The sequence below is a fragment of the Nelusetta ayraudi genome, unplaced genomic scaffold, assembly GCF_046127955.1.
Source record: "Nelusetta ayraudi isolate G7.1 ecotype Tasmania unplaced genomic scaffold, CSIRO-AGI_Nayr_v1 ptg000004l, whole genome shotgun sequence".
NCBI lineage: Eukaryota > Metazoa > Chordata > Actinopteri > Tetraodontiformes > Monacanthidae > Nelusetta > Nelusetta ayraudi.
The window spans coordinates 17,059,119-17,080,392 of NW_027466054.1; the positions used below are offsets into that span (position 1 = coordinate 17,059,119).

The following is a 21,274-nucleotide window of genomic DNA, read 5'->3' on the forward strand; positions in this document are numbered from 1 at the left end:
TCTTCCCAGCATATGGGTCACCACTTCACATTAACAGAAGGTGTAAAATAATTTTCCTTTCCTCATACTCTTATCTTGTACCTGACACTCATAAATACCTGTTTCCCGTAATTGATGCACTGAGATACGCACTGCACGTGAATGAACATGTGCAGTGCCACACTGAACAGGCAGAAAGGGTCATTCAGGGGGAAAGTAAATTAGTGTTTATTTGTGCTTCAAATTTTCACTCGTACAACTTCTTTCTGGTTTTCCTTTCTTCTCGGTCGCCAACGACACACAGCAGGCATCCGTCGGGACACCAAACTTTCAGTAAAAAAAAAAAATAAAGTGTATGTTTCATTACATACAAACAGCACATAGCACACACATACATTTTTGAAAAGGAAAAAAATGACAAACTGAACAACACAGAGATTAAAAGTTCAAGGATTATAAAACCCACTCCCTCCCTTGGTTAAACAATAAAGGTACTTCAAAGTCTCTCATCTGTTTTCCACAAATGCAGCCGTGGAAGTTTTTCACCTGCGTCACAAGTACACTGTCCCTCTTTCCATACCAACCTCATTACTGTGTCGCAGTTCCTTGTGTGCTGGCGCTCGACAGATACAGAGTAAACCCTGATGTTGTGCAATTTCAAAGTTGGCCAGTACAAAGTTTAACGTGTGTTATCTTAACTGGAAAAAGAACTTAATTAAACATCAACTGTAAATGATCCCGCGGCTGGGCACGGCCGTCAGCGTGTTGTCAGAGGTAGCACGAGTTATCCACTTTTTCCATCATTGCGCCCCAGAGTCGGAATCAGCGCGGCTTCACTGGAGTCCGTGTGCAGACCAACTTCATGGGATCGTTTGTGTCCGCGTATCCTGTCACTGGCAGCTTCGGCAGGTGTGTGTGTGTGTGTGTGTGTGTTATTGATGATCGTGTTAAACTACACTCTGCTTTCTGCTTAGTATCTGTGAGTCGCATATCCAGAAAATGCTCAACTTTTGAAACTGTTTTCATGCACCACTTCCAGATTTGATTTAAAGCGTGGCATCAGACAAGGCTGGCCAGTTTCACCATACTTCCCGATTCCTGATGCGTACCGGATAACTTTCATATTCCATTTGATTCAACTGCCCGAAGGAAGCATCATTAGTGAACTGTCTGACAAAAGCACTTGATTTTTAAAGAATAATTCACAGGTTTCAGCAAGCTGTTTGCTCCGTTCTAATCATTTCCATGGTTATGCAACTGGTGTATTTTCTAATTGGCAAAATCAGTAAAAAGGATTAATTTTGGCTGTTTTGGAAGAAGTTTGAGTAATTTCTTCAGTTTATGTCTTTATTTTGGCCCTGTGAAGAACTGGGCACTTGTCCAGGGTGTACCTTGCCTTCGCTCTATGACAGCTGGGATAGGCTCCAGCTGACCCCCATGACCCTGAGATCAGGAAGAAGCTGATATTGAAAATAGATGGATGTCTTTATTTTGAATTACATTCATTGTCCTTGGATGGATCAAAGAATAAACCTTTTTTTTGACACAAGACACATACAAGTAAGAACCTTAAGTGTTTATTTAATATTCAAAATAGAGCTGCACGGGATGAGTCGCAGTGGAGGAAAAACAAAAATCTAGTGTTGCATAATTCTTTTATTGAATTTGATTGGTTTGAAATTTACATCCAGTACTTAAAGATTTTAATGATTTTTTTGAGTTACAGTAGAAATACAGTTCCTAGGATTCTAGCAGATGATTAAAAATTAAAAAAAGAAGGAAAAATGCTGTTGCCATATTAGTTGTGTGATTTTTCCCCTGATGACAAGAAAGAGAAATGTACAAAGTTATTCATTCTGTGCAGTACAGGATACATCAGCTTCATCAAGAAAATTGGAACGAAGACTCACATGCAATTGGTCCAATGGTAAGAGGCTCCAAGGTTTCAGAGTTAGGAGCAGAGCGCGCCACCCTGCCTCCACAATACTGGAAAAATGGTTAAAAAGAAGACAAATTAAAAACCCACAGTACTTCTGTTGCCTTGACAGTAGATTCTACTAATCAGGAGAAATATGAAACTTACTGGAACACAGTTGTTATTCCTCTGGCTGCACAAGCTGACACTGCAGTGAAAGTAAGTATCCAAGTATTGTTCTTGCACAGGGAACATCAAGGCAGTAAAACGAGCCTCGTTTGAGACGCCGGTCATCGTCACTGACACCTTTCGCGGGTCAACGGGACACCTTGGGGCAGAGAGGATGGAGGAAGTCACTGAATGTTGCTACACACTCACCTGAAATTTTGCTAAGGCACGAGAAGGGTTTTTTACCTGTGCTGGATAAGGAACTGTTTCACGGGATCATTAGAGTTGTTTGTGTTGGTAGCGTAGCAGTTCTCCAGAACTGTCACAATGTCTTGATCTTTCGTCTGCACCAAAACTGCCATGTACAATGGTGACCCCACTGCTATACTGACACGGCCTGGCGTGAAGACATGCTTGTAATCAGCGTCATAGTACAGCCTCATGAAGGTCTGGGGCTTCGAGCCTGATCCAGCAAGATCGTCGCCTCTGTAAAGATAATACAGTTTGCTTTGAACAAATAATTTAAGTATTCTTTCTGCTTCCTTATGATCTCATTGGTAACTACAGAAGCACCTTGAATTTAATTTACTGATTACCCAACAGGAGAAACTTAAGTTAGGTTTTTACATGTTATTTTGTCATTGAACGACAGGTGGTTTCAATTAGTTTGTCAACGTGTTTGTTTTTATTTTGTGCAACAGACTTATCAAGCATTCTCTGTTTCTTTTGAGAAAGCCACAAATCTGGATTTTCAACAATGTTACTCTAAAAGTCACAACAGAAAAAGACAAGAGAATAATCTATTCCTTTTTTTGTCACTCATCCGTATAAGAGCCTTGACCTCTTTGAGATTGGATTGTACATAGTGCAAAACAGAAATTTATTTTATGAATTGAAAATTGAAGGAATCTTGAGTCTATAATTTCCCAAACAACACAGCCCTGAGGTAAAACAAACTAAATCCATTAAAAAAAAAAAAAAAAAAAGGCTACTTACGATAAGAATGGCTTGACAACTACATCCAGGCTGACATCTGAATCCATGGGATATGCACAGCGGAAGTTAAGACGTACAGGAAGGGAGAAGGAATCATTGTGGTTTGAGTAGAAAAATATCGCGTTGCGGTAGGTGACATGTGTGGCATTGATCTGAAAGAGAGATGTCAACAGTGAGTGTGTTGAAAGAGAGAATGTGTCATCAGCTGCAGAGAAGGAAAGAATCCAGAGAAAGTCATGTATATATATATATATATATTTATATATATACATATATATGTTTATATATATATACATATATATATATATATGTTTATATATATATACATATATATACATATATTTATACATATTTTTATATAAATGTATATATATATATATACATATATATATACGTAAATATATATATATATATTTATATATATATATATATATATATATATATATATATATATATATATGTATATATATATATGTATATATATATATATACATATGTATTGTTCTATTGTACAACTATAACTACTTTTAAACTTCAACCAGCTGTGGGTCACTCATTACAAAATGTAGGAAAAATTTAATTACACCAAGCTTTGTCTTCTTGTATTTTTTTTTTAACGTTGATGCTTGAAGATTGTTGTTGTTATGTGCCCAGTTTAAAGACGCGTCCTCACCATGCGAATGTTTCCACAGGCCCCCTTAACAGCCCGAACTGAATACCAAACCACACCACCTTGGAATCTGGTCCAGGAGCAGTTTGAGGCTGCCGAGTGTCCAGAGAATGGGTCCAAACCAGCATTGATCATTTGACTTTTTTTCACGCCAACAGCCATATCACGATCGCCACATATGAGCAAAGAATGTTCGGCTGGTTTAAAAGGGTCTGGAGAAAAGGATGTAAACAAAGAAAAAAATATTTAAGTGTAAGATTGGATGCTATAAAGTATTTGTAGTAGATTTGTAAATAGCAAATAAATTATGTAATGTCTCAAGAAAAATACATCTTAAATAGCTTAATCGGGTTCCTTAAAAGTTGAAGATGAAAGACCAAGCAATGATTCATATCATTTCAAAGTAAAGGGTGAGCTGAATGAGCAGTGACAAGGTCTTCATGGGAAACAGTGAGACCTTGATGCCCTCTGTTACTTAGACTGGGCTTTACCTTGACAGACAACACCAGCATCCTCATGATGCCCACAGTTGTGTGATCCGAACCCTCGATGTCGGCACTGGCTGAGCTTTGTTTCATTGCCCATGCATGCGACGTCGTCCAACCAGATGGGTCCTGTGCCTTGTCCAAAATGTGCACTTGTTGGCGCTGAGAGCACCCTGCCACAGCCCAGCTGTCTGCACACCACTTGTGCGTCAACTGTGCTCCAGTCATCGTCACAGACGGTGCCCCAGTGTCCTTGGTGGAAGATCTCCACTCTGCCAGCGCAGGAGCTGTTTCCATTGACCAGACGGACCTGCCCCTCAAGCCCCGTGTTGTTTGTTGGCGGTGTGGTTGGGGGTGGCCGAGGGGAGGTGATGTTGGGATAGACTGGCGTTGGTACTGTGACGTTGGATGCTGTAAATTTAATTTGAGTTCAGACAAAAATCTACTTAGGCGCAAAGAAAACTTTATCCTGCGCTCATGAGCAAGTAAAACCCCCCTTTTTTCGACAAATTCAATCTAAACGTTACTGAATCACATTAAACAACTCCTAGCCGTTTGTGCTGAGGTAGGTAATAAAACTGAAATATCGAATGTCACTTTGTTGAACAGGTACATTTGGCCTTTTGAACGTGTATATTTTGTTTGCATTTTCTTTCCTTTTAACAGTCAAAATTTCAAGACTGTTCAACTCTACTAACTTTCTAGCACTTTGGTGCAGTGAAGTTCAATGTAAGGACATTCCATTTGTCTTTTTTTTTTTTTTTTTTTTACAATTTCTGAGATGAATTTGATTACAAATTCAACTCAGAGGGTAGCAACACTATTTCACTGTGACGCTCCCAAACAAGACTGAGTCATCATTACTTATGTGTTTTTATTGGTTCAAAAGTGGTCATAGCTCTACACTAACTCAATTACTGTTACGACTTTTGGTAAATACCAAATGAAAAGTGCAGGTGTGTTGGTCCAAAACTAATTATGTAAAAAAAAGAAAAAGAAAAAGAACAATTTCACCTTGAAGTTACAGTGGTTTAAAGGACACAAGTCACTGCCATGATGGTAAGCATCACTTTGTTCGGCCACATCAATGGAGACAAAGCATTTTGTATTGAAATATTTTTCCCGAGCAAAGATTTTAACTATGCTGTACATGTTTCACGTTGTTTATTATTGTTTAATGATCTTCGCTTGACTGAGTTTGCTTATCTGCAGAGCTCCTGATGACAACCTGTAAAACCAGGAGCCACAACACCCCCACAGATGCTCCCATTGAGCACCGCATCCTGAGAAAAAACCTGCACAAAAAGACACAAAACAGAAGACAACAGCATTTTAAAAGTAAATTGAAACTAGTGTTGAAAATAATGCTGAAGTATATAAAAGGCGCAATGCAATCCCCACAACACTCCTTTACCTTGAGATGTGATGAGGAAGCTGAGAGTGAACAACCATTCTGTCAAGTGAGAATTTATAGACCCGTGGATGGGTGTGCAAAGGGCAACAAATGAATGTGCCAATGTGGGCATGGATGCTGTGCTATTACAGGGGTAAATATTAATTTCAATGAGGGACAAAAGTGAAAACTCATGGTTTAATTTTATTCCAAGCAATCTCATGTCGGCTGTGCGCGCATTCCAGCATTGGAGTGTCCACTTGGCTCGCACACCTTCTGTCAACAGCGCAGGGACTTTAAGACGATCACAAAAGAAGATAAACATCTTTCTCGAACAAGACTGAGCTGAGGTGTTTGCTCAAATTCAGATGCACGGTTCACTCTTTTGGTACAATATCAGGCCAGAATACTAAAAATCACTGATCAGATCAGTGTCGGGAAGTTTTGCTTTGATTGACTTTAATTCAAACCTTGGTAGAGCTCTGTGCTTGATTTGGTTTCTCTCAATTATACATAGTGTGTCTAATATATTCAGTGTATAATATTCAGCTCTCTTCCCAGCATGTGGGTCACCACTTCACATTAACAGAAGGTGTAAAATAATTTCCTTTTCTCATACTCTTATTTTGTACCTGATGCTCATAAATACCTGTTTCCTGTCTATGGCTGATAAATGTCTTCAAATCTGATCTGAACTATGAATGAAGCCGACATGACAAATAAGCCTGTGTTCTGTGATTGATGCACTGAGATACGCATTGCATGTGGATGAACATGTGCAGTGCCACACTGAACAGGCAGAAAGGGTCATTCAGGGGGAAAGTAAATTAGTGTTTATTTGTGCTTTAAATTTTCACTCGTACAACTTCTTTCTGGTTTTCCTTTCTTCTCGGTCGCCAACGACACACAGCAGGCATCCGTCGGGACACGTAAAGTGTCCAACAGTGAAAAGAAAAAAAGAAGTGTATGTTTCATTACATACAAACAGCACGTAATACATACATACATTTTTAAAAAGGAAAAAAATGACAAACTGAACAACACAGAGATTAAAAGTTCAAGGATTATAAAACCCACTCCCTCCCTTGGTTAAACAATAAAGGTACTTCAAAGTCTCTCATCTGTTTTCCACAAACTGTCCCTCTTTCCATACCAACCTCATTACTGTGTCGCAGTTCCTTGTGTGCTGGCGCTCGACAGATACAGAGTAAACCCTGATGTTGTGCGATTTCAAAGTTGGCCAGTACAAAGTTTAACGTGTGTTATCTTAACTGGAAAAAGAACTTAAACATCAACTGTAAATGATCCCGCGGCTGGGCACGGCCGTCAGCGTGTTATCAGAGGTAGCACGAGTTATCCCCTTTTTCCATCACTGCGCCCCAGAGTCGGAATCAGCGCGGCTTCACCGGAGTCCGTGTGCAGCCTCCACGCCGTCAGTGTGCCTGAAGCCCTGCAGGTCAGCGGCCAGGAGAACCTCCAGGACGGAGGGCTGCGGAGGGGGAACACAGGAGAGGAAAAGACATTTTATTGTTGGTTTAATAACAGCATTCTCCCTTTGGTTGGTGATGAGAAACTCGGTGAACCTTGCCGGTACAAAAACAATCCACCGAGCGAGACAAACACTAAAAGCATGGGACAATCACCAAAACATTACATTCAAGTTGTTTATTTTTAATCCTTTCTTTGGACCTGCTCTTTCTGCTCTGGTTGTGGCTGCAGTATCACTGGTTCCTTCATGTACCACCAATGGCTGCCATGACAAGTCTTCCACAATAAGTTAATGAGATAACTTATTAATTATGAGGTATTATTAAGAATAACAAATAAACTGACTAATAATAAGAAACATAATAAGTAAAGATTTTTATAGGTTGGACACAACTCGAAAAGGTGACTGGACAAACTTTCAGGCCAGCATGTAAGGTTCCGGCAGACCAATCAGAGTTGTCATAAGTGGGAGGGGGAAAGCAGTGCAGTGCACTGCAGCACTGAACTGAAGCCTGTGAAAATGCAGCATCCCAGCTGATCTCCTCAACAGCAAGTCGCTCCCTTCCTTTCTTCACTTCCTGCTTTAAAATGCTTTAACTTGCAGTCCGCTGCAACTGCCACCTGGTTTCCACAAAACCATAAGGAAGCTGATTGGTGACAGAATCCCAAGTCCGAATAAAAACCTTGAACCTCACCATATTTTATTGACTTTTATTTTTTAGTTTCTTTTACTCTTTAAATGCAGCAAATCTGGCTGGGGCCAGAGTCAAGAGAGTCACCTGCAGTCGGGAGAAGACCAGCTCCACCTCTCGCAGTCGGAACTGCCTCAGCAGGTCTCTGAGCTCGCACACCACCGAGTAGTCTATGGTGCTGACGTGGTGACAGTCCAGCAGCACCGACCGCGGCGGAGACACTGCAGAAGAGGGAAGAAGAGGAGGAGAGTGAATGAACAGATACATCTGAAAGAGAGGATTTGGCTAATCTAGAGCAGTGTTTTTCAACCACTGTGCCACCGCACACTAGTGTACTGTGAGAGATGTCAGATGCGTCGTTAAAAATGATCCAATTTCACTTTGTTGGTCTAAAATAATAGTAACTGTTACTGTGCTTTAAAAGCAATGTGAGCCTATTTTCCTCCCAAGATATCAGCTTTGTGTGCATTTGAACTGGCCCAGGTTTCACACTGAGTGAGTATAAATAGAGACTATTACCTAGAGACAAATGTCACTACTAGACTAAAAAGTGTCCTTTTATAAAATGTTTGGTTGGTGGTGTGCCCTTGGGATTTGATCAATGTAAAAAAAATGTGCCGTGGCTTAAAATCTTTTTGAAAAACACTGATCTCCAGAGATGGAAAAAAAAAAATCATCTTCATGGTTACCCTGCAGAGCCTGAGAGTGCAGCACGTGGCTGAGGTGCCCTGCAGCGGGGAAGCTGAGGCCACTGCTGAGTTCCATCACCAGCACGCCGTCGTCACACACCTGCACTCGACAGCAGTTCACACACAGAGACCCAAGAACAACTCATGAACAATGTTTGTTTTCTTTTTTTTAAGTTCTTCATCCTTTCTTTTTTTTGCCCACTTCACTGAATTTTGTTGTTTTTCCATTACAGGAGCAAAGACAGGACGAGAAGCTTCAGTGGAAACTTGCCGTGACAGATTTGTGACATCAACTAATAACCCCTATTGTTAATACTGCAAATGATTAATTCATTAGAGATAAACATTTCATCGGGACACACGTAAAGATTGATGACCAATTACAATGTCGTAGTCCACACCGACTGGGTTATAAAGCATCTGGTAAGTAAGATGTAAGTAGACCTTTATATAAGCAGTTGTTATTCAACCAGAGACTGCATAGATAATTTAATATCTAACCCCATGTTTACAGTTTCCTGCAAAAACACCTCCATTATTTTAGCTTCCCGCAAAAAATGATTTGGGGACAATATTTAGTTTTGTGACATGAAAGAAAGAATGAAACAACAGTCTCGGATTCAAGTACTTGTACAGGCACTCAGGTCTATAACTATTTAGTTTACAACACCAGCTGGTGGCTGAATGGTCCTCTTAGAAACAACAAAAGCCACATACAAAGGCTTTCATGGACAGTCCACGTGTGCTTTGGAGTGTACTTTTCCATTGGACTGTCGCACCCACACCACCTCCTGCTACCTTTATCTGGGGTCTGGCCGTGTTGTACAGCAGCAGGACCCCGGAGACGGCCACGCCGCCCATGATGCCGTACTGTATCTGCCAAAAGCTCATCAGGAAGGTGACGGTGAAGGGCAGCAGGTCCACCTCTGTTGGAGGTTTGCCAGAATTAGCATCACAGAGGAATATATAAATAAATAAATAAATAAATAAAGTGAGACACATGGAGATGTACACGAATGCGCAAGTGATTTCGCGCTCTACAAATAAAGTTTGACTGACTAACTAACTGACTGACTGGTTGGTTGAGCTTGAGAAACCAACACGTACTGCGTATCCTCCACATGTGAGGCACGACACGCAAATCCACCATGGGAGCAACGGCGCAGATGATGACAGCAGCCAGACAGGCTTTGGGGATGTAGTAAAAAGCTGGCATGAGGAAGGCCAGGGAGAGCAGCACTATGGCACCTGCAAGAACACACACACACACACACACACACACACACACACACACACACACAAATCAATAACAAAGACTTTTGTAGAAGCATTAAAAGTGAAACACTGTCTAAGAAATACATGAGTAGATAATGAAAACAAATTGTAAAGACAATAAATAAGATCTGTGAACAATGTTGCCATTGTTACAGGCAGACAGCAGCACTGTATTCAGTTCAGTTCCGTTTGGTTTATTCAGTCATAATTATATGTATACAGAAAAACAGATAACAAAGGATACAACAAAAACAAAATTATATAAGCTTGTGTTGCCTACCCGCTCATTCTTTTAATAGGCCATGTGAAGTTCTACACAATTTTCATAAACAGGTTAATCATTCCTGAGTATTAACCAACACTGTTATAGGCTGCTATATAGTGTAGTATCTGAAACTACTGCTGCCTTCCTATGCATATGACACCATTTGATATATGGCAGAATGTGAACTCAATCTGAACCCGCTGCTGCCTTCCTCCCAAAAAGGGGAATTATTGTCCATGCATGGTTTTGTTATTACCACTGTTATTTGATTGAAACCAGATGGTCATTAGGGGTGTAACTATGAATGCATACATCCCCCCCATATCCGGGATCTTCCTCCTCTTCCTGTTGGGAGGCATAAAAGGTGATGCGAACAAAGCATCATTGGAGTTGCTCACATCTGGCCCAGAGACCTCCACAGGCTTTCCATGGTGCCTGTCTGACTCTTGACTTCTTTGAAATAAACCAGTTTTTATCCAACTAAGTCTGTGTCAGTGAAGACTCCTTCAACATCTACATCACCTGAATCCACCAGAAGAATTCACCACAATAGTATGGAAAATGGATGGATGTTCTAGACTTCTCTGAGGCGAAAGAATACTGGCAGTAATTGGTGGCGATACCACAGCTGTCCACAGGAGGGCAGAGAAGGTTTGAGTCAGAGCGGTAAAGTGTCAGAACTCACTGGTGACGATCCCTCCCGCCGGAGTGCAAACGCCGCTCTGGGAGTTCACGGCGGTCCTGAACCGAAGCAGGGAAGAAGACAGCGTCAACACCACGCGACATCACAAGCTCTTCTTTCTCCCAGCTGGACCTCACACACCAAGAACTGAAGTACATTTACTGAACTGAAAAATGACACTTCATTTTCTGGATGTGCGACTCACAGATACTAAGCAGAAAGCAGAGTGTAGTTGAACATGATCATCACACACACACACACACACACACACACACACACACACACACACACACACACACACACACACACACACACACACACACCTGCCAAAGCTGCCAGTGACAGGATACGCGGACACAAACGATCCCATGAAGTTGGTCATGCCGATGGCCAGCAGCTCCTGGTTGGCGTTGATCCTGTAGTCATTCTGACTGGCTGAGGAGGAGAACCCAGAAGAGACACTCACAGTCTCCAGACCAACACACACACACACAGAGACACACTTGGTAGTCTTTCTAATGGGATCAAATTTTAAAAAGCTCATATTTGTATGTTTCCATACTGGCTATATGTACTAAATACACTGGTATGAATTAGTTTGCATTATGCTTTCTTACCACTAGATGCGACTAAATCTTCCATTCAAATCTACATCTCACACTGGGACCTGAGTGGAGACTTTGCCCTTGAAATATTATGTCTGTCAAGTGTTGCAGACATGTGGAATATCAGCCATAAAACATGAATTAAATATTGAATGAAAAAATAAGTATTTATGTTTCTATTTATACCAAAATCACTGAAAAAACTGTGATTTAATTCAGTAATAACAAGCGCCCACGAGTAAAAATGCTAATTTGTGTTTACAAAGTTGCTCGTTATTTATTAATACATCGAGAAAAATCTATAAATGTTCACAAAATGTCTGAAAGCTGAGCAGAATGAAGGAGATTCAGTGCATAACTTTCACTGAAGAGCTGTAAAAAAGAAAAAAAGAAAAAAAAAAGCTGGTAATTGGTATGCAGTATGCTTTCTGACCACTAGGTGCTGCTAATCTTCCATGCTCGGACTGTGGGAGACCAAGCCATTTTCAAATGAAGCGCCTCAATCAATCAATCTCCGCACACATCGGGTCGACAGTGCCACAGGTTGAGGTATAAGCCCCGCCCTGGAAGCATCCTGCTGCTCTGAGTGGACGCACTCACCAAAGGCTCGAGCGATGGCGATGCTCTCCAGCAAACCCATGAGTGGAATCACAGCCAGGCCTTCGCCGAAGCTCTGGGGGAAGCAAAGCAACAGAGAAGCTCTGAGCTGACCTGCTGACCAGCTTCATGCCCCTCCCCCTCTGCACCTTCATTTATTAATGTAATGGTACCTTCACAATCTCTCCAAAGGACACTACGGTGCCGTTGGCTGTGACGGCCGAGGTGGGAGGGGGCCTGAACGGCGGCAACCCCGTGGGAGCGTCGCCGGTGATCGTGAAGACCTGGTGGCCGAAGGCATCCCAGGAGAAGGCCACCAGGGTCGCCGCCACCACCACCAGGGCGTTCCGGACTGGAAAAGGAGAAAGGGAACACGTCGGGACACTGGGGGCATTCTGCTCGATTTGCTCTCAAAGACAAACAACAGTTAGTACTGACTGGTGGCGATGGTCCACACCAGGTTACGGGCCACCCGGGAGCACTTCGGCTGGAGCGGGTCGTCCTCAGAGGGCAGACTGGACTTCATGAAAAGCAGCATGAGCAGCAGGGAGACGCAGAGCAAGCCCAGCACCACGTCCCCGACCCTGGCTTCAGGGATCCTGTGGAAGGTGTAGTAAACCTCCAGGAAGAAGTCGTGCGGGATTCCCTTCAGCCCCAGGATGTTCTGGAAAGAGACGGCAAGAGAGTCAGAGACAGAAACACAGTTTGTATATATGATATATATGTACATATGTACATATGTATAGATTCTCCATTGGAGGCTGGGCTGTGAGTGGCACGAAGTAAAAAGAAAAGGGGCAAAAGTTGGAAATAAATCGTGTTCGTCTTGATCAACTTCATTATTTTCTGCCCTTGAAAACAGTGATTAATCGCTTATCCCGAAGTGCTAATGAATGAATGTTCACTAGACTGCATTTTTCTTTTTCAAAATACAGAGACAAAATATTACCAGAGCAGAAAATAAAACAACTGATCCAAAATATGGCCAACTTACACTTTTTAAAGCTTTTTTTTTTTTTTTAGACAAAAACTTAGGCAAAAATTCTTGTGACATCATTTTGAAAAGTGAATTGAGACTGTCATTTAAGATCAGAATCTATGGCACGAAAGATACACCATAAACACAAAGATAGACCATAAACACAAAATACTGATACACATGATGGAACTTGTGGGAGTGACATCATTTCTGTGAAAGTTAAACCAGAGTCAGTCTTCGGTTGCACCACGTGTTTGTGACAGCGCACACTTGTGGCTGAGGATTTTGTGGGTTCTTTTGCGTCGCACTTGTGCGACACACACTGACCTTGACCTGGCCAAAGCCGATGGTTACCGCAGCGGCACAAGTGAAGCCTTTAATCACAGGGAAAGAGATGAAGTCCAGCAGGAAACCTGGGGAGACAAGCGAGCGTCGGAGAATGACAATGTTTGACGAAGCCGCCAGCGACACTGTGACACTCGTAAAACCAAAGAGTGAGAATGAGATTTACAATCTTCAGGTTTGACTGCATGTGGGGTTTTTGCACAGGAAGTCATAGCAGTGGTGTCAGGAGGTGGTTTTCCTGCGCTGCTTGACTGACCTGCTGTTTCTTCCGGCTGTGCAGTTCTCCTTAGTTATTAAACACAACACTTTCTGTTATCCAACTGAGTGAAAAAAGGCTACAGAAACCATTATTGCACAATTGCAAGTCAGAGTCACGTCTTCACCAATCATGAAGTTAAATGACCTGAGAAGTTTTTTCGTGCAAAAAAAATTAAGGGAGTAAAAATGTCTCGCTGGGAGGTTCATCTCTAAAGGTCGACTGACCCAAATTAAAGAGGCTCAAGTCAAAAGGTTCTCACATGGCCTCTCACCTAATCTCAGCAGTGCCATGGCCGCCTGGATGATCCCGGTGAGGAGAGTGAGCAGCACGGCTCTGCTGGGCTGCCCCTCCACCACAGGGAAGCACAGGAGGGACATGATGGCCGTGGGGCCCAGTGTGATGTCCTTGGAGGTTCCCAGAAGGGTGTAGATGAAGCCGCCCATGAAGGCCGAGTAGAGGCCGTACTGCGGGACACACACGCAAAGACAAAAAAAGAAAAAAAAAGGTTTCACAATGAGTCAAGAGCTGGTTGAAGCTGCTTAGTTTGGCTTCAGTAAACTGAATTCTCCATTGACTGTTTAAGTGTCTTGTACTGTATGCTCATCCATTGGCAGGAACAGGTCATCGTTACAAAGGCACTTTGCAATTAAAAATGGCAACTGGTCAATAGTTTAGGCCCTCCTCTACCTCGAGACTGCTGCAAAAACCCTCAGTTGTGGCTTCCTGCTAAATCTGATGCTTTGCTGGACCTTCCACCAGCTTAGTAGGAGACAAAAACAAGGTGGAACCAATGCCTGACTGGGGTTGGAGACTTATTAGCACCCTTTATTATATTTATTTATATGTCTTTTTCAAGAACTGTGTTTGAGCACACACTTTGGAAAAAAAAAAAGAAAAAAGAAAAAAAGAAGTCAGTAAAAGTAGTAAAGGATGCACATCACATTGTTTCATTTTTTGGCAGACTATAAATGCAAATTCTGTTTTTAAAAAAATCCTGAAAAAGTCAATTATGAAAAAATGTAGCGCCTTTAAAAATAATAATGAATTATGCAGAAAATATCGGCAATAAGTCAACAATAAATCAATTAAAAACAGAGAGAGAGACACACACACACACCTGCACAGGAAGACCAGCCACCTCAGCATAGGCCAGTGCCTGCGGTACGGTGGTCAGGCCCACAGTGAGGCCTGCCAGCAGGTCCATCTTCAGCCACCTCAGCTTGTACCTGGGCAGCCAGGTGAGAACGGGGAATAAAGACATGATGATGCTGTGGAGGAAGCAGCCCTGGCTGCCTGCTGGCTCCTCCAACAGAGGCTGATCCATGCTTGGAAGGAATTAAAAAAAAAAAAAAAAAAAAAAGATAAAACAGGGAGAGAAAGATGTTTCCTTCGCTTCTTTAAATGTCACTCATTTGGCTCCAAGGCTGTCGGGCCTCTCGGAATCCGGTCTGCATCGTCCCTCCCCCAGATGTCATGTCTGAGCGGCGCCCGGCGCACTCGTCACCGTGTCCCGTTGGATTGGATTAACACGCACCACGGGAGGGAAGGTGGACGGCGCCATGTCTCCAGTGATCTGTGTGCAGCACAAAACAACAGCGACGGCTCATCATTTCACCTGAATGGCAAAGGGGGGGAGGTCAACATTATAGGATGTCGTACATACATCAGCATTACAACAGACAAGCAGGGGACATAACCTTTATGTCAGTGGCCTTTGAGGCCATTCCATTCATATGATGGGTCATGTGACTTGCAAGTGTTTTGCATGATCATCAGTTTTGCAGTCATCTTTTTGTCGATAGTCACCCGAAATCAATAAACTGGCTCACAGCTAAAATGATCATTCTTTAAGTCTCTTTAAATTATTTTTAATGTTTTTTTTCTGATAAAGTGGTAATGATAAAGAACAAGAGTGAAACTCAACAGTAAACTGCGATCATATTTGACTTGGATAAAACAAAGAGATTGTTAAGAGCGAGAACAGCGCACGGAGCGATCGCACAACTGGATAAACTGAGGCAAAGAGTGAATAACGCGACAATAACGCAATAAAAAAAAATCTCGGAATAAATCAACAGCAGTGGAAGGACAGAAGGCAAAAAAAAATGACAGCAGTGACATTTTATAGTGGTAAAACACAGGAGCACAACGAGCAAAGCATAAAATAAAATAAAAATCGAACTAAAGAAAAAATATGCAACGAATTAAAGGGACGTCACAATAAAATTAAGCAGCGAAATTAAGCAAAACAAAAAAAAAACTAATTTATATATGAATGAAATAGAAGAGTTTACCTGTTTCCTCTCCCACTGTCACTAAGTACTCATAGCCTCCGCTGTGATTTTTGGTAATTTTCACTGTTGTTCCTTTTTCCCGAAACCCTCTTCCTCAAATCTTGTCATTCCGCCGGTGAAGGTACTTCCTTGTTTTTCATCGTCATGTGGGTTCTCTCACGTGATTGTGGATGGGCGGGGCTTAACTGGTTTAAGGAAGCCGTCACGCAGCAAGTCCTCGGCAGCCGCTGTCTCCGGTGCGTGGCTCCAAACTTTCTCTGTTTCTAAGTTACTATGTAAGTGAGTGTTCGACAATATAGTGTTTTTTGACACAACGCTTCAACGCTTTTTAAAAATTGTTTGACGTATTTTTCTGTTTTTGTTTTTGAAACAGTGAACCATCGTCATGCTGTTTTGGCTGTGCTTTCTTCTTCTGGCATCCCTTTCCTTCGGGCAATCAAAAAGAAGAAATGTCCTTTTGATTATTGGTCAGTTAATAATAACGTCGAGGCTTCATTTGTGTTGTTTTCGAATAACTGAAGTGAACACCATGACAAGCTTATAACAACAACGTGACAAGCTTATAACAACAACAACCAAGAGAAGTTAAAAAACTTTTAGTCTGCAGAGAAGAAACGCTTCATCCAATCTGAACATGTGGTTGCTGCAATTTCTGAATTTCTTAAAGTTTTATCAGATTTCTGCTGTTGCTCCCAATGACCTCAAGTAACTTTGTCACATTCCACAAGACAAGCAGCATGCGCCTGATCTCCATCAGGGAATTTCTGCAGCTGCTTTGTGTCAGTTAGAAAATAGAACAGCACACCTAAGGATTCTAAGTTCCAAGGCAATGTTTCACACCGTAGCATGATGTTTTGTGTTTTATTATTTGGCTGGTCTGAACACAGCTCAGGAACTCATAGACTTGTTGTCCCTCTTCCAGCGGATGATGCAGGCTTTGAGACGGAGGTGTACAACAACTCGGTGGTCCGCACCCCGAACCTTCGCTCTCTGGCTCAGCGCAGCCTGGTGTTCGACAACGCCTTCACCTCGGTGAGCAGCTGCTCTCCCAGCCGCTCCACCATCCTCACCGGCCTGCCGCAGGTAGACACACGCAATCAACACACGGCTGTTATTCGCAGAAGTGAAATAATATTTCAATGTTTTTTTGTTTGTTTTGTGTCTAGCATCAGAACGGCATGTACGGCCTCCATCAGGGTGTTCACCATTTCAACTCCTTTGATGGAGTGCAGAGTCTCCCTCTACTCCTCAGCCAAGCCGGCGTACACACAGGTAGACGGACACATTTTCTGAATTTTTTACAGCCTTGCAAAATTTGATTCAGATAATCCAACAGAATTCTATGGTTCTCTCAGAAAACTGCTCAGAGTGCATCTTTGTAAACAGTGGCAAATTATAAGTAATACAGGACCTTTTTAAATGTTATGCTCCTTAAAGGCAAACTCCTGTGTTTTCTCCCTCATCATCTTTTCCGTCTCTGTTCGTCTGACCAAACACAGGTATAATTGGGAAGAAGCACGTGGGGCCAGGCTCCGTGTACCCCTTTGATTTTGCCTACACGGAGGAGAACGGCTCCGTCCTCCAGGTCGGGAGGAACATCACCCGCATCAAACTGCTGGTTCGCAAGTTCTTCCGGACCCACAGAGAGGAGGCCTTGCGAAAAAACAAGGCCAAGCATGGATGCGGTGGTGGCAGCGATGCAGCGGCGGAGAAAGAGGAGGTGGAGGAGGAGGAGAAGGAAGAGGGGGAGAGGCCGTTTTTCCTCTACGTGGCCTTCCACGACACCCACCGCTGTGGACACTCGCAGCCCCAGTACGGAGCCTTCTGCGAGAAGTTTGGGAACGGCGAAATGGGGATGGGCAGAATACCCGACTGGAAACCTGAGTACTACACACCCGAACAAGTGAAGGTCGGTTCCCCCAGATTTTATTGTCTTGTTGCATTTGAAAGGAAAATCTAAAAGTTTAAATTTTCACACTTAAAGGTCCAGTGTGTAAAATTTTTATGGAAGCCGGCCTCAGCGTGTTTTGTATTAAGGCCACTGTCAGGGGGGGCTTCCTCAAAAAATGGAGGTGCAAGATGGAAAACCAAATTACTTTCATTGTACTGTGAGTATAAACTTTTATTAATGTATTTATGGGCAGTATGTAAAGCTTTCACCTATAAAAAATCATAAATGATCCAAATTTTTCACACTGGACCTTTAAAAACGTCCTGAATCGAGCCACCACCACACAGAAGGTGTTTCCTCACCTCAGCTCTCGTGCTGCTTCAGGTTCCTCCTTTCGTGCCCGACACACCTACGACACGGGCCGACTTGGCGGCTCAGTACACCACCGTGAGCAGGCTGGATCAAGGTGTGTAACTGCGCGCGCACACACACACACAGAAGAACATCTCTGAGCCGCGGTCGCTCCGTCCCTCTGCAGGCATCGGTCTGGTCCTGCAGGAGCTCCGGGCTGCCGGCTATGAGAACGACACTCTGGTCATCTACAGCTCGGACAACGGCATCCCCTTCCCCAACGGCCGGACCAACCTGTATCGCTCCGGCACGGCCGAGCCCATGCTGGTGTCGTCTCCAGAGCACCGGGGCAGATGGGGAGAGAGCAGCCAGGCCTTTGTCAGCCTGCTGGGTGAGAGTGTTGTCATCCTATGACTGCTTCAGTGAGTCCACGGACCTCTTGGTGGGTCGCTGGGATTGGCTGTCTGTAACATCTCATTGAAAGGAAGTCTGTGTTTAGTTCGGTGTGCTCAGTTCAGCCACAAGAGGGAGACTTAATAACGCATCAGCAGCATCAGCAACACCCGAGCAAAAAAAGTATTTCATATATAAATTATAATAGTGATGAAAATAATTGCACATTTTAATAACAGTTAGTTAGAGTCATGGTCCAGCAGTGCTCTAAGACTTGACAGCATTTATTGACAAGAAAGCACATGAAACAAACACACACGCATATTAATGCCCATGGCCACAACGTCACTTTGACTTTAACAGCGATCAAATGCCGCCCAAAAATAGAAGGAATGAAAAACAAATTGGAAAATAGAGCCTCTTGATGAGGGGAAACACAGTCACAACTAACACAACTAGTGCAACAATACATCCTAAAGGTGATTCATTGAGCCTCTCTAATGCAGATATTTGCTGTCTGGGTCATTTAAATCCATTTTCATCACTTAAAGCGACAAACTAACGCTTTTCATGCGTCGCTCTTTTTCTTTTCAGATATCACTCCCACCATCCTGGACTGGTTCTCCATTCCCTACCCGTCCTGCACCCTCCCTGGCAGCCGCTCCTCTCTGGTGCACCTCAGCGGCCGCTCCTTACTCCCGGCGCTGGTCAGCGAGCCCAGCAGCTGGCACACCGTCTACAGCAGCCAGTCCCTTCACGAGGTCCGCCACAGGAAGTGACCGCGGCAACAGGAAGTGACTCCAACCACACAAGGACTCAACTGTCTTGTGTTTTTTGCTTCGCCAGGTGACCATGCACTACCCCATCCGCTCTGTCCAGCAGGGGGCGTACCACCTCCTCCACAACATGCACTACCGCATGCCCTTCCCTGTCGACCAGGACTTGTACGTGTCCCCGACCTTCCAGGACCTGCTGAACCGCACCAGGCTGGGCCAGCCCACGCACTGGTTCAAGAGCCTGCAGCAGTACTACTACAGGGAGCGCTGGGAGCTCTTTGACCTCAGGTGGGCGACAGCCGTCCCACTCGTTTTAGTGCTCGCCGCCTCTGATGAGTGTAGTCCACACAGTTACCAGGACACTTGGTTGAGGTGTTTGGGGATTGCAGCCTCCCTCCAGTAGGTGGAGTGCAGCGGTTGAGCTGCGATTGGTTCAATTGTACAAAGATGCCAATCAATGCTGGGATTTTGTGATCAGTTCAATTCAATTCAGTTCTTTATTTGTCATTGTCAAAATAACATGAAACAAAATGAAACAAAAAATTAGACGGATAAATATATATACTTATACATATACATTTATATATATATATATATATATATATGTGTGTATGTATATATACATATATATATACTGTATATATAAATATTTATGCATAATTATATATACCATATGTGTGTGTGTGTGTGTATATATATATATATATATATATATATATATATATATATATATGTATATATGAATTGTATATATATATATGTGTATATGTATGTGTGTATGTATATACGTATGTATATATACACACATACACACACACACACATATATATATATATATATATATATATATATGTATATATATATATATATATATATATAGAGAGAGAGAGAGAGAGAGAGCGGGAGAGAGAGGGAGAGGGAGCAGTTCATGCAGTTTTCACAACAGAATGATATCACAACAAGCACCACCCAGGTGTGTAAAAATAAAAAGGGGGCGTTGAGTTTATCAGTGTGTGCTGTTTTGCTTTGTTTTGTTTTTTCTTTTTTTCTTTATTGTGTCGTGGGAGCGGGTGACGCAAATGATGCGGAGGAGAAGAAAGAAGGAAGCAGTGTATAGATTAAAGTGACGGCTCTTTGGGGAGAGACGGCTGATGCCTCGATGCAGAGGAGTGTGAGGGCGCGGCGCCAGAGCTGGTGGGCTGGGGACCTGAAAGGATTCAGTGACAAGGACGTCATCCGAAATTTCACAATGGCGAGAGCCACTTTTTGCCTTAATGCTCATTGTTTTCTGCTTAAAGTGACCTCCAAAAAGTACTGAAATTGCACTGAAAAGCACTGAATTCTCATATGGGTCAGATGCCTGTTGTGACTGAGGTCCTAGATCTCTGTCTGATTGATGACAGAGGCACAAATGTGCCTCAGCAAAATCCAGCCAGTTCTGAGTCAACAGTTTCCTCCAGGAATCGGGCGTCATTTTCAAACTTATTATTTTTCCAGTGGGATATTTTTGCTCTCTGACACTGTCTGTACTCACCGTGCCCACTGCCCCGACGCAGGGCTGACCCACTGGAGACGAGGAACCTGGCGTCGGACCCGTCCTACGGCACCTTGCTGGAGAGCCTGAGGCAGAACCTGCAGAAGTGGCAGTGGGAGACGGGCGACCCCTGGGTGTGCGGGCCTGACTACGTCCTGGAGGACAAGCTGGAGCCACAGTGCAGGCCTCTCTACAACGGACTTTAACAGCACCGCCACTCACCTTTACTCCCACAATCCCCCACATACACAAACAAATGACTGATTGAAAGACTTTTATTTTGTGTTTGTATATAAATGGTGATATTTTCTAATAAATAAACTGAATTACCTCTATTCCTGTTTTTATTTTCTTGTCCCTCTGCCTGCTGCTACATAATTGCATCACTCATATCAGTGACGTTCCTTATCTGGATTTCCTTTCAGGGACATTGTCCCCTCGACCAGACCTCCTCCTCCTCATCCTCCTTCTAACCATGTTTGGTGGAAACTAATGCAGAAATGCACCTGCTGCTGCTGGTCACATCTCCGACCCGGTTGTTTTCTACCGATCT

The 21,274-nt window shown here is 43.1% G+C and overlaps 3 protein-coding genes across 4 annotated transcripts; 1 reads left to right on the forward strand and 2 right to left on the reverse strand.

Moving 5' to 3' along the window:
- Positions 1 to 183: 183 nt before the first annotated feature.
- slc26a11 (solute carrier family 26 member 11) lies at positions 184 to 15,915 on the reverse strand. The gene is made up of 15 exons (XM_076039390.1): positions 15,777 to 15,915; positions 14,600 to 15,055; positions 13,754 to 13,946; positions 13,206 to 13,291; positions 12,338 to 12,563; positions 12,073 to 12,251; positions 11,903 to 11,975; positions 11,021 to 11,132; positions 10,701 to 10,756; positions 9,583 to 9,723; positions 9,274 to 9,401; positions 8,476 to 8,575; positions 7,874 to 8,007; positions 7,014 to 7,095; positions 184 to 817 (listed from the first exon to the last, which is right to left on the reverse strand). Exons 2-15 carry the CDS (start codon positions 14,804 to 14,806, stop codon positions 813 to 815), a joined length of 1,722 nt encoding a protein of 573 aa, XP_075895505.1. The 5' UTR covers positions 14,807 to 15,055; positions 15,777 to 15,915; the 3' UTR covers positions 184 to 812.
- LOC142897822 (uromodulin-like) lies at positions 1,541 to 4,957 on the reverse strand. The gene is made up of 8 exons (XM_076040417.1): positions 4,912 to 4,957; positions 4,220 to 4,624; positions 3,732 to 3,940; positions 3,059 to 3,210; positions 2,309 to 2,548; positions 2,063 to 2,222; positions 1,890 to 1,965; positions 1,541 to 1,797 (listed from the first exon to the last, which is right to left on the reverse strand). The coding sequence occupies exons 1-8, from the start codon at positions 4,955 to 4,957 to the stop codon at positions 1,778 to 1,780; spliced, it is 1,308 nt and encodes a 435-aa protein (XP_075896532.1). The 3' UTR covers positions 1,541 to 1,777.
- A 29-nt stretch (positions 15,916 to 15,944) lies between the features above and the next one.
- sgsh (N-sulfoglucosamine sulfohydrolase (sulfamidase)) lies at positions 15,945 to 21,056 on the forward strand. Of its 2 annotated transcripts, none has more exons than XM_076039404.1 (10): positions 15,945 to 16,051; positions 16,150 to 16,243; positions 16,699 to 16,859; positions 16,943 to 17,048; positions 17,276 to 17,685; positions 18,052 to 18,133; positions 18,206 to 18,409; positions 19,006 to 19,172; positions 19,258 to 19,475; positions 20,744 to 21,056. In XM_076039404.1, the coding sequence occupies exons 2-10, from the start codon at positions 16,162 to 16,164 to the stop codon at positions 20,925 to 20,927; spliced, it is 1,614 nt and encodes a 537-aa protein (XP_075895519.1). In that variant the 5' UTR covers positions 15,945 to 16,051; positions 16,150 to 16,161; the 3' UTR covers positions 20,928 to 21,056. The 2 variants fall into 2 exon arrangements, with proteins under 2 accessions (XP_075895519.1, XP_075895528.1); XM_076039413.1 differs by having other exon boundaries at positions 15,965 to 16,055.
- Positions 21,057 to 21,274: the final 218 nt, after the last annotated feature.

Coding starts and splice junctions, on each gene's coding strand:
- slc26a11 (XM_076039390.1), bottom strand. CDS start 14,806: ATGGATCAGCCTCTGTTGGAGGAGCCAGCAGGCAGCCAGGGCTGCTTC. Junction 13,292..13,753: donor CATGGCACTGCTGAGATTAG/GTGAGAGGCCAT, acceptor TTGTCTCCCCAG/GTTTCCTGCTGGACTTCATC. Junction 11,133..11,902: donor CGCCATCGCTCGAGCCTTTG/GTGAGTGCGTCC, acceptor TCTCCTCCTCAG/CCAGTCAGAATGACTACAGG.
- sgsh (XM_076039404.1), top strand. CDS start 16,162: ATGCTGTTTTGGCTGTGCTTTCTTCTTCTGGCATCCCTTTCCTTCGGG. Junction 17,049..17,275: donor CCAAGCCGGCGTACACACAG/GTAGACGGACAC, acceptor GACCAAACACAG/GTATAATTGGGAAGAAGCAC. Junction 19,476..20,743: donor TGGGAGCTCTTTGACCTCAG/GTGGGCGACAGC, acceptor GCCCCGACGCAG/GGCTGACCCACTGGAGACGA.
- LOC142897822 (XM_076040417.1), bottom strand. CDS start 4,957: ATGGAATGTCCTTACATTGAACTTCACTGCACCAAAGTGCTAGAAA. Junction 4,625..4,911: donor CTGCACCAAAGTGCTAGAAA/GTTAGTAGAGTT, acceptor TTAAATTTACAG/CATCCAACGTCACAGTACCA. Junction 2,223..2,308: donor CAGTTCCTTATCCAGCACAG/GTAAAAAACCCT, acceptor CTCTGCCCCAAG/GTGTCCCGTTGACCCGCGAA.